At 40.1% G+C, this 12,676-nt stretch overlaps 1 protein-coding gene across 12 annotated transcripts in view; it reads left to right on the plus strand.

Moving 5' to 3' along the window:
• The window catches only part of AOPEP (aminopeptidase O (putative)), a 362,088-nt gene that overhangs the window by 227,720 nt on the left and 121,692 nt on the right, over positions 1 to 12,676 (plus strand). For all 12 annotated transcript variants that reach the window (XR_008668203.2, XM_055349953.2, XM_055349961.2 and 9 more), the window contains 2 exons: positions 3,268 to 3,370; positions 3,984 to 4,091. Coding sequence is in view for 11 of the 12 variants with exons in the window: in XM_055349953.2 (XP_055205928.2) it covers positions 3,268 to 3,370; positions 3,984 to 4,091 (211 nt within the window). In the remaining variant the exon portion in view is untranslated. The remainder of the gene's footprint in view (positions 1 to 3,267; positions 3,371 to 3,983; positions 4,092 to 12,676) is intronic.

Genomic DNA, 12,676 nt, shown 5'->3' on the forward strand with positions numbered 1-12,676 from the left:
CACCCCAGCATGGAATCACAGCAGACATCTGCTTTTTTCATTTTGGCCTGGACTAAGTGCCACAGCTGCAAGAGACACTTAGAAAATGAGCATTAGCTTTTCAGATTCAGTCATACGAGTGGCAAGGAAGAAGGCAAATGAGAGTGGGAGTAGACCGACCAGTTGGATTTGCCACAGCCCTTCCTGCCTCTCACACTGTCATTTAAAAAAAAAATTTGCATTGGTCCTCAGGTGCATAGGGCTTAGTTCATCCTAGTCATGTGCCAGTGGCACATGAGTGGCAAAGCCCCTTTTCTAGACTGACGGCCTTTCCTGCTCACAAGTGTATGCTGTTTCATGTACGTGCATCGCTTAAGTTTTTAAATGAAACATAACATAGATAGATTAAAGTGCACAAGTCTTTGCTTGATGGCTCAAAGGATTTTTATGATTTATCCCCATGAAAGTACATTCAGATCAATCTATAGAACAGTCCCAGCATCTCAGAAACCTTCCTGTTTCTCTGCTGTCTGTCGACACTCCCTCCCAAGGTGACCATTATTCTGATCTCTATCCCCATAGGTCAGTTTTGCCTGTTCTTGGATTTCATTGACATGGACTTGTACATGTGTGTGTGCACTTCGTGGACCTGACTTCTTTGGCTGACCTGTGAGAGTCATCTGTGTTACTGTGTGTGGTTGTAGTTCATCTGCTTTCTCCTGTACTTTGTCTCTCTACACAGACCTGGTATTAGTAGCACTGTGAGAACCAGAGTAGCACAGAGATGGAAGTTTCCTGTTTCCATTCATAGAGTGTCTTTTCCTCCTAGAAACCACCCCCTCTGATTTCTTGCAAAGCTTGCCTGTGCACTGCCCTCTCCAGCACCAAGCTGCTATCAAAGGAATCTCTTGGGGACTTGTATATTGGCTTTGAATGCTGTCAGCAGGAAGAATTTTCTTGAGCACTTCTTCATTTGGAGAGGATGGAAGAAGATAGTTAGAGAGGGATGCTTTCGGGAAGGACATTTTTAGGCAAAGGAAAAAACAGCAACTGAAGGCGTCATTGGGAACTGGAACCTGGAAGCCAGCCTTCTGAGCAGAGATTTACATCATTCTTCTGTGTTCCTCCCCTTCGAGCAGTCTCAATTCAGTGCTCAAGGGCAAAAAAGACGCACGGCAACTCTGCCCGTCTTAGGGCTGGGCAACCTAGTTTGAGTTCAGACTGACTCTTGAGAAGTCTCCCTTCCCCCAGACAGTGGGTGATGGGCTTTCCTTATCAAAGCTAGTATGGCTTTCTTACAAAAACATTGCATGGCAGGACAAACCTGAGAGCAGTGAAAAAAGCTGATTCTTTTCAGGGGAGTCTTAAATGAAGATGAAATGGATTAGTTATTCTTACAAGTGTGGGCACGTAGGTAAGTCAGGGATCGAGTAGAAAAATGAAAAGTATGCAGTTAGCTCTGATGGTTTTCATCATCATCTTTCCTTTAGGTATCTGCTGATTCTGTGCCTTGTGTCTGCTGGGATAATGCCCCAGAGTATTCAGCTAAGACTTAATCAGGGATCCTGTTTGCTAAAATGGAACATTTTATTAAGTTTATTAGGTAATTTCTGTATCCCTGGCCCTTGCTAGGGGCTTTGCAATGTATTATTTCAGTTATTCTCTGCAGGATCAGGGAAGGTGTGTAGGATTATTCCCATATTGCAAGTGAGTAAATGAAGGTTAGTAAGTAACAGGTAGTAAGAAGTAAGGCTGCTAGTCTAAACTAGGTCTCATATTCCAAAGGCTGCATACCTTCTGCACCACCACACTACCTTTTAAAATAACCCCTTGCTTTTCTGATGCACCAACCCTCTCGTGGTTCCTTGCCTTCCTTCACCTCAACACAACACTCCTCAGTGTTGATCCAGTGAGTGGCCGGTTTTAGAACAGCCGAAAGCTGTAAATACCTCCTCACTTATTTTGATTCAGCTGTTGAAGCTATACTGTAACACTGCACAAATCTTTACTAGATGGCCCAAAAGATCTGTTATATTTTATTTAAAATATTTAAAATTTTAAAGCCAAATAGCACAGTGGAAAAGATCTTCATGGATAATAAGGAGTCACTGGTTTCAGTCCTAATGTCACTGCAAATCAAAACAAGGCATAAAGCTGGGCGTGGTGGCTCACACCTGTAATCCCAACGCTTTGGGAGGCTGAGGTGGACGGATGGCTTGAGCTCAGGAGTTCGAGACCAGCCTGGCCAACATGGCGAAACCCCATCTCTACAGAAAAAAAGAAAAATTAGCTGGGTACGGTGGCAGGCTTCTGTAATCCCAGCTACTTGGGAGGCTGAAGCAGAAGGATCATTTGAGCTCAGGAGGCAGAGGTTGCAGTGAGCCAAGATCGCACCACTGCGCTCCAGCCTGGGTGATGGGAGTGAAACCCTGACTCGAAGGAAAAAAAAGACTTTGAGTGGACCATGACTATCCAGTCCAATCTTTTGGCTTCCCTGGGCCACATTGGAAGAAGAAGAATTGTCTTGGGCCATATGTAAAATAAGCTAACACTAACGACAGCTGATAAGCTAAGAAAAAAATCGCAGAAAAATCTCGTAATGTTTTAAGAAGTTTATGAATTTGTGTTGGGCTGCATTCAAAGTCATCTTGGGCCACATGTGGCCCACGGATGGGCTGCGGGTTGGACAAACTTACTGTAGAACTAATGTCTGTGTGCCTCAGTTTACCTTGTGTGAAATGAGGAAGTTGAAGTATGTGATTCTTGATGTCCCCACCTGTTCTAAAAACATGAGCTTCTATGACCTTTTTTTGTAATTCTAATATGGGTGGAAAGTACAAATATTTATTAAAGGAGCCTTAATTACTAAGTGCAAATCCAGAGAAGTGGATAACATTGAGGCTTTCAAAATTTTTTGAAAGAGATATAAGTTCTTTATTTTTCCAAGTAAAGCTTCATTTTCCATTGCATTTCCCAGTCTGTCATCAAAAAAGGGTATACGTTTTTAGATAATTTATAGTAGAGCTTAGATCCCTTGAGGGTCTGGCAGGCTTTAATTTTGGATAAATTGATGTAAAATATTTGCCAATAGCCAACTTCAGGTTCCCAACCCAAATATAAATCCCGTAGATGAGTATGTAATACAAACTGTTCTAAATTATACCTGGTACTATTGAATAGAATCAGGATGATATTGAACAACTCTGAAAATAACAAATAAGATGCTATTATGACCTAATTACTTAAGAATGTGCTATACTTAAATAAATTGTTACTGAATCGTTTTAGACCCAGTAAAGACAAAACTGGCCACACAAGTGACTCGGGAGCATCTGTTATCAAGCATGGACTTAATCCGGAGAAGATCTTCATGCAGGTGCATTATTTAAAGGTAAGCACATGTCAGTTGCAGAAGCCAGTGATTGTGGTGCAGCACTTTTTAGGCCACACAATTAAACAATGACTGAGGCGAAAATACTGTAATGATATCTGACTGGCCAGATATCTGAGCATTTAGTAATTAAAGCACTTCATGCCCAAAAAAGGAGACCAAGTTAGGAAAGACTGAATGAACAAAGGCTGAAATATTCCCTGCCCTGTACCTCTGTTCTCCCTGCCTGAGGAACAGAACTCTCACATTGCTGTCAAGTTCCAACTGAAAGACATGGGTGAGAAGGAAGTGTTTTCTGTTGTGAAGGCCTTTCCTGATAGGGGGAGTAGAGAAGAACTGGGTCTCTCTTCTCTTTTCATCTGCGATGGACAACCAGCCTTCATGTGAACCAAGTCCAAACAGAAATGATGACAACATTAACAAAGGAGTTGAGAACTAATTAATTTCCAGGCCACGCCTTCCTGGTGAAAATGGAAAGGGCAGCCAGGGACAGGTAGGACAGCACATTCTAGATGCACAAGTGCACTGTGGGTTAGGTAGGGCTGACTATATAACCATTTTTTTATGAACTCATGGCAGGCCTCTTTTTCTCTCTCTTTTTTCTTTCTTCTAGGGCTACTTCCTTCTTCGGTTTCTTGCCAAAAGACTTGGAGATGAAACCTATTTTTCATTTTTAAGAAAATTTGTGCACACATTTCATGGACAGCTGATTCTTTCCCAGGTAACTTACGGGTCCTCATGAGTCCATGATGTATGACTGGAGGGGGTATGGCACATGAAGATTAGATTATGCCAGTATTAAAGAGTAGGGAAAAGGTTTCCTATTTAATGCAGTGGGAAAAATAGGAAGTTAAGGAAATGGACACAAAGAAAGGGTTGCTTCAGGGAAGGTGATCTCTCTGTAGTTTTGAAATAAACTATAACCCAAAGCTGTCTCGTACACAGTGATAGTTAAAGACAAAAATAAAACAATCGTGCCGTTCTCTTTACCTGGACTTATCTTTGGAAGACTGCCTCCTTCTTACCTTCTAGTTTTCAGTTTGAATGCCACAGGCTCCAAGTCACCCGGCTAAACAGATCTGCATCCAGGCTCACATGTCCCACCCCTTTGCCCTTTCCATTGCCTTCATTGTCTTTGCCATTGTCTGTAATTATGTTTTCATCATGGGGCTATTTGTTTCTTTTCACTGTCCTCCACTCTACGTATATGCCCAACAAGGCCAGACCATTCTATTTCACCAGTACTTAGCACGATTGGCACACAGTAGGTACTCCATAAATATTTGATCAATAGATTAATAACCAGATACACTGAAATATGCAGACAGCCTGGCCACAAAACTATCAGAGAGAGACCCTGTCAGCTCATATGGGTACGGGGCCAAGCAGCACATAGCAAGGAAGTTAACAAGGAGTGGCAGGCTCTGAAAAATGACACTCATAACTAATAGAAAACAGGTGATGCATCCTTAGCATAGATTGGACTAATGGACCTTTTTCATATTTGATAATTGTGCTTATATACAGCTGTGAGTCTCATTATCTCCAGTGTTAGATGTAAAGGATGTGCACGTATAATTTGAACACAGATGGAAGAATCACATGAGCGTAACAAGACCGGATGGCTGTTCCTCTATGTTCTTTTTATTTTTGTACTGGGTGTGGGGAAAATCCTCCCTAAGCATATATTTGGAAAGGCAATTCGAAAACTGGTTCAGAAGTCTTACATGCTTGGTTGACTGATTAGTACAAATTCCTACTGCTTGAAGCCACTTCTCACCAAGAGACTGCAGTGTTAAGTAAGTGCATTGTATTTATCATGACTTTGGAGGTTTTGATTTTCACTTCCCATGGAACTCTTACTGCTCTCTTAACCAAACTGTTCAGTTCTTCATTTGCTTCTCTCTTTTTTGTTGTTTTTTTGTTGTTGGTGACAGATTCTCACTCTGTCACCTAGGCTGGAGTGCAGTGGTGCGATCGCGGCTCACTGCAACCTCCACCTCCCAGATTCAAGCGATTCTCCCGCCTCAGCCTCCCGAGTAGCTGGGATTACAGGTGCTTGCCACGACACCCTGCTAATTTTTGTATTTTTAGTAGAGATGGGGTTTCACCGTGTTGGCCAGGCTGGTCTTGAACTTCTGACTTCAGGTGATCTGCCCACCTTGGCCTCCTAAAGTCCTGGGATTACAGGTGTGAGCCACCACACCCAGCCCTTTTGAAAAACTTCATTGTTTCTTCATAGCAACTTTATTGAGATAAAATTCACATACCATAAAGTTAACCCTTTGAAAGTCTACAAGTCAGTGGTTTTTGGTATATTTACAAGATTGTTCAACCGTCATCATTATCCAATTTTAATACATATTCACCAAACCTAGAAGAAATCATTAGCAGTCATTTCCCCATTTTTACTCCCCCAGCCCTACATAACCACTAATCCGCTTTCTGTCTCTATGGATTTGCCTTTTCTGGACATTTCATATAAAAGAATCATATGCTTTGAGAACTTTTGTGTCTAGCTTTATTAACGTAATGTTTTCAAGGTTCATATAGCATGTATCAGTACTTCATTCTTTTTTATTTTAATTTTCATTTAATTGTGATAAAATATACAAAAAAAAATTTACCATTTTAGCCATTTTTAAGTTCACAGTTCAGTGGCATTAAGTACATTCACATTTTTGTGCGATCATTACCACCATCCATCTCCCATACCATTAATATTTCATCATGATAACCCTCCATTCTTTCCTCCCCCAGCCCCAGCAACCGCCATTCTACTTTCTGTCTCTATGAGTTTGACTCCTCTAGGTACCTCATGTAAGTGGAACTACACAGTATTTGTCCTTTTGTATGTGGCTTACTTCACTTAGCATAATGTCTTCAGAGGTCATCCATGTTGCAGCATGTACCAGAATTTCTTCCCTTCTTAAAGCTGAATGCTCCATTGCATGTATATATCACATTTTGTTTACCTGTTAATTCTTTCATGAACATTTGCATTTTTTTCATCTTTTGGCCATTGTGAATAATACTGCTGTGACCATTAGTGAATAAAATATCTGTTCAAGTCTCTGCTTTCAGTTATTTTCAGTATATACCCAGAAGTGGAATTGCTGGGTTATACAATAATTCTGTGTTTAGCTTGTTGAAGAATTGCCATACTGTTTGCATATTGGCTGTGCCATTTTACATTCCCACCAGAAATGCACAAGGGTTCCAGTTTTTTCACGCACTTGCCAACACTTAATGCCCTCTGGATTTTTTATTATTGCCATCCTAGTGGGTGTGAAATTATAGCTCATGATGGTTTTGATTTGCGTTCTGTGATGGCTAATGATTTTGAGCACTTTTTATGTGATTATGGGCCATTTCTTCTTTGGAGAAATGTTTATTCAGATTATTTGCTGATTTTAAAATTTTGATTGTCTTTTATTATTGAGTTTTAAGACTACTTTATTTGGATATAAGTCCCTTATCAGAGCTATGATTTTCAGATATTTTGTTTTATTTTATGTTTTGTGTTTTTACTCTCTTGATGGTGTCCTTTAGAGCACAAAAGTTTTTAATTTTGATGAAGTCCAATGTATCTATTTTCTCTTTGGTTTATTATGCTTTAAGTGTCATAACTAAGAAACTGTTGCTTCATTAAAGGTCACAAAGATTCACTCCTATTTTTTTTTTTAAGAGTTTTATTGCATTAGCTCTTATATTTAGTCCTCTAATCTGTTTTGAATTAATGTTTTTGTTTTTGTTTTGTTTTTTTTTTGAAACGGAGTCTCGCTCTGTCACCCAGGCTGGAGTGCAGTGGCGCGATCTCGGCTCGCTGCAAGCTCCGCCTCCTGGGTTCACGCCATTCTCCTCCCTCAGCCTCCCGAGTAGCTGGGACTACAGGTGCCCGCCACCACGCCTGGCTAATTTTTTGTATTTTTAGTAGAGACGGGGTTTCACCATGTTAGCCAGGATGGTCTCGATCTCCTGATCTCGTGATTCACCCACCTCAGCCTCCCAAAATGATGGGATTACAGGTGTGATGAATTAATTTTTATATATGTTGTGACGATTACAGTCCAACTTAATTTTTTTTTGCATGTGAATATCCAGTTGTCCCATAAACCATTTGTTAAAAAGACTGTTCTTTCCCTCCATTGAATTGCCTTGGTACCCTTGCCAAAAATTAGTTGATGATTAATGTAAGCATTCACTTCTGGACTCCCAATTTGATTCCATTGATCATTATTTCTATTCTTGTGCTAGTATCATATTGTCTTGATTACTGTAGCTTTGTATTAACTTTGGAAATTATTGCTTTTCCACCTGGCATATATTCATTATAAAAAATTATAAGCAATGCAGAAAAATACAAAGAATGTGAAACATTACTCAAAATCCCACCACCCAGAAATACCTATAATTAATATTGTGTGAATGACACTCCAGAAATCATACTATTTATCCCTCAATGTTTATATGTTATACATGATATATATACATGTATCTGTGTATGTATGTATATATGGCATATGTGTGTATACAGACATTGATGTCACTGGACAGAAATAATTTTATAAAAATAGGATTATATTATATGTGCATTTTAATGAAGTGTTTTAAATTTTCTTTTACTTGAATTTAATGAATGAAAAAGCAACTAAAGTGGAGATAACTTCCCAAACTTGATAAATGTAAGAAAGATTATTTTCTAAAAGAATTTTTTATGGTTAAGAAACATTATTATAAAAGAATTAAGAGGTTGAAATTATTTTTTCCCTTTACCTATATATTCCATTTGTAGAAAACATCAGTTTATTCACTACTGTAAAAGATGAGGAATTGGCTGAGCACGGTGGCTCACGCCTGTAATCCTAGCACTTTGGGAGGCTGAGGCAGGTGGATCATGAGGTCAGGAGTTCGAGACCAGCCTGGCTAACATAGTGAAACCCCGTCTCTACTAAAAATACAAAAATTAGCTGGGCATTGGTGGTGAGTGCCTGTAATCCCAACTACTCAGGAGGCTGAGGCAGGAGAATAGCTTGAACCCAGGAGGCGGGGGTTGCAGTGAGGCGAGATCACGCCACTGCACTCCAGCCTGGGACAGAACGAGACTCCATCTCAGGGAAAAAAAAAAAAGATGAGGAATTAAATAGTTATGTACTTTAACTACTTTCCCCTTAATTCTAAATTTTTCTTAATTATTATTTTTATATATTAAGATTTATTTCATTTACAAAATTGACTATAACCATAATTTTCACAGTTGTGTAATCTTGGCTTGTTAAAGGATTTCAGTATTTACCACCAGTTATTTTACCTTTTTTCATGAATATTTTATTTTGATTCAGCTCTTTGCTGGCTGAATTTCATTATCAAATTTGTATTCGTTGCAGACTCACAGGCTCTATTTCTGAGTTCTTACTGCTTAAGAATGCTTGTGGGCTGGGTGCGGTGGCTCATGCCTGTAATCCTAGCACTTTGGGAGGCCAAAGTGGGCAGATCACGAGGTCAGGAGATCGAGACCATCTTGGCTAACACGGTGAAACCCTGTCTCTACTAAAAATACAAAAAATTAGCCGGGCGTGGTGGGGGGCACCTGTAGTCCCAGCTACTCGGGAGGCTGAGGCAGGAGAATGGCGTGAACCTGGGAGGCGGAGCTTGCAGTGAGCCGAGATTGCGCGCCACTGCACTCCAGCCTGGGCGACAGAGCGAGACTCTGTCTCACAAAAAAAAAGAAAGAATGCTTGCCTGTTGTCTTTATATTTGAATTATAAACTGACTGGATATAATATTCTTGGGTCACATTTTCATGCCCTCAAAACTTTTTAGACATGGCTCAGCTGCTTTCTGGCATTAAATCCTGCTGTGGAAACTTTTGCAGTCATCCTACTTTTCCCCCTTTCTGCCTCTTAGATGACAGAAGAATTCTTTCCTTATCTTTGAAGTTTAGTAATTTTATCAGGAAATGGCTTGGTGTCTATGGTTTTCTATCTTTTTTCCCCCTGGAAAAATAGTGTGCATTTTTATTTTTAGTCCTAGATTCTATTCTTTCCTCTTTCAATAAGTATGTCTTCATTGTATTTTTGAATTCGTTTTTCCCCCTTGCAGGGTTCTGGATTTCAAGGTTACCAGTTTTCCTTGTGTTATGTCATCTTTGTCCTCTATACCTGTTATTTTCCAATTGCGTTTGTCTTTTTCTTCTTCATGACCTGTATTAATCCGAAGCAACCCCTTTATTGTTAGTGTTATTTTCCTTAATGTCTGTTCTTTTCCTTGACGTTTCTATTAGTGCTCCTGTACTGGTCCTTAATTTATTACCTTTGCCATGAAATCTCTATGTTCATTTCATTTTGTTGTTTTGTCAACTTATCTTTGAGCTTTCATTTGACCAAATTTATGTTTTTATTTTTTCTGTAGCTGTTAATTTATTTTATAGTGTAAAATATTCATGGAGCATTTTCTTCTATTCCTTGGATTATGTTTTCTTCAAGGCGGGATTTCTTATCTTTTATGTGTTATGCTGCTTTCTTTCTATGTGAGTTGTTGTTGTGTTAGTTTGCATGGTTGCCGTACGTTTCTTTTTGCTCATTCTCAGCTTGGGTAGCACTCTCCTGACCTTTCGTTTATTCTCATATATATTGGAACATTATCTTTGATTCCTTTTCCAACTTGTGCTATGACTGTTTTTCTCTCCCTCTGAGCTACAGTTTGAAACTTGGATGTTATGTGTACAGGGGAGGAGGAGAGAAGCTCCACTGGAGTTGCATACAGCCTTTGTTGGGAAAATGTGGCTGTGCTGCTCTTGAAAACTTGTTAAATGTCCCCTGCCAAGATTCTTGTGACCTAATATGGGTGCAGCTTTTTCCCACTGTGTTAATATTAATTAATTCCCTCTCAATTAATATTGTTCCTCCAATTTAGGTGACAGCCCTAGAACATGAGCAGTTCACCGAAGAGAGTCATCCTCAGTTGTTTATTTCCCACGTTTTACTCATCTCTTGCCAGCAAACACTTCCAGCCCCTCCACAGGCAAAAAAGAAGACAGATAAAGATATTCCTATTTTTTCCCAAATGTGTGGATATTTGTGAGAATTTGCAGGGTTTGTGCAGTTCACCAGTACTGCTACTGCTAAGCATGAGGCTGGGGGTCAGTGCAGAGGGAGAGTTAGAAGCTGTGTTTGAATCTTAGATTTCTTCCTTAGTTGCATCTTCTTGAAGTTTATGCCATGAGGCTGTCCTTGTTTGAATGCTGCTGCTTACATTTTTAATTACTTTAATGGTTTGTGTTTTTGTGTAAATTGCTAGTTAGTTATTGATGATGAAGGTCTATGATCCAGTTTTTTTACTCAGAAGTCCCTAAAGTTCTTCCTTTTCCAATTTACATCTTAATCCTTTCCCTTCCAAATGCCCTCCCTGTCCAGCATTTCAATATTATCATCTTTTTTTTTTTTTGAGACGAAGTCTCACTCTGTCACCCAGGCTGGAGTGCAGTGGCGTGATCTCGGCTCACTGCAAGCTCCGCCTTGCGGGTTCACGCCATTCTCCCGCCATTCTCCTGCCTTAGCCTCCCGAGTAGCTGGGACTACAGGCGCCCGCCACCACGCCTGGCTAACTTTTTGTATTTTTTAGTAGAAATGGGGTTTCACTGTGTTAACCAGGATGGTCTCGACCTCCTGACCTCATGATCCGCGCACCTCGGCCTCCCAAAGTGCTGGGATTACAGGCGTGAGCCACCGCATCCGGCCAATATTATCATCTTTGTAGCCCCCACTAAAAGCCCACTCTTGAATGTAACAATAACTTCTTCCTGACAATTTCATTTCTTCTCAGTTTTTATCTTGCCAATCCTGTCCTTCCTTCAATATTTTGTTTTGCCTCTACTACCTCCCACCCCTTCCCTATGAACATGATAATTATTCATAAAATACTTGACAGAAATTGCTAGCCCCATGTAATAGTCAAGCCGGTGTCAGTTTATCCAGTAGAATCTACATGTACCTGCTTTCTGTTGAATACTTTCACCAGGACTAAAAAATAGTTACCAAATTAGCCATGTGCCAAAATCAGTGTTAGTTTTTCAAAAATGTGTAGTATTTAATTTAGTGTTGTTAGGTGTTAATCAAAACAAGCTGTATGCGATGGACCTGATTGGCATATAGATTATTAGGACAGTAGGAAATGAAAAAAAATTCTAAAGGAATGTATTTTCTGATTGGAGTGTGGGCTTGTAACCATTGCCAAGGGTCCAGATAGAATTTCATCCCCTTCATAGATTCAAATAAATCTATTGTTTTATCAGTAGATTTTGGGGAGTGGGGGTGGGCTTTGGTTTTAATTTATTTTCAGGCACACTGCAGAGGTGACAAACTGGGGCCCCTACTATTTGTTGCTAGCTAACTTTGTCAAATTATTCTAAATTATTCTAGAATCAGCTATGAAAAAAGTCTTCCTTGTCCAAATAAGATTTATAATTTGTTTTCACAAAACTGCCAGTACACTGTAGGAAAGAAAGAAGACAGACGAAAGAATTGAAAAGAGGTGGTGCAGGAAGGAATAATCATAAGAGACATTTTTCTTTTTATTTTCTTGTGCTGTAGAAAGTGGAAAAAGCTTCTGTCATAAGTCCACTTTAGAGGTACATGCCAATTTATGAAAAGAAACAGGAAAACTAGTGTTTCATGGTTAAAGATGGAATCTATGACAGGAGTAAGAAGGGCCAGTGGGTTAATTCCATTGATAGATGGTACAGAGACTGCCTGGATGAGACCAGCTATCTTGAATGGGACACAGAACAGAAGAATATCGAACGCTATAGAAAGACATTCCCATAGCCTGTGGGAATGCAGCCCCATGTCTTAGAGATGCCCAAGGCATTAGGATTTTGCGATCCCCTGGGCCTGCCATCCCCAGCATCACTGGCAGCCTCCAGCTCACTGCTCTGTTGCCTGCAGGCCTGAGCTCTGAGGTAGGAAGAGGCAGGTGCTCCAGGATCACAGCCCCCTGGGAGGCAGGACAACCATCTTCCTTCAACATGAAGCAGGGTTTCCGGGGCCTCCTGCGCTTACCCTGAACTCAACACCCAATTCTGGATACTTGTGCTCTGCAATCCTGTACAGAAGGATCCGATTGTAACTGGAAAATGCAAAAGGGCAGAATTAAGGTTAACTCTGAATTTCCTGCTTCTCATCCAATTAAATTCCCCCCGTTGCCATTGAGTTAATGTTAATTTCCCCCCATATAATTGAGCATAAATTACCAGGCAAATATAGGATAAATTAGTATAGGCTACAAGGAGATAATGAAGTAAACTTA

Source organism: Gorilla gorilla, chromosome 13, assembly GCF_029281585.2.
Source record: "Gorilla gorilla gorilla isolate KB3781 chromosome 13, NHGRI_mGorGor1-v2.1_pri, whole genome shotgun sequence".
Classification (NCBI taxonomy): domain Eukaryota; kingdom Metazoa; phylum Chordata; class Mammalia; order Primates; family Hominidae; genus Gorilla; species Gorilla gorilla.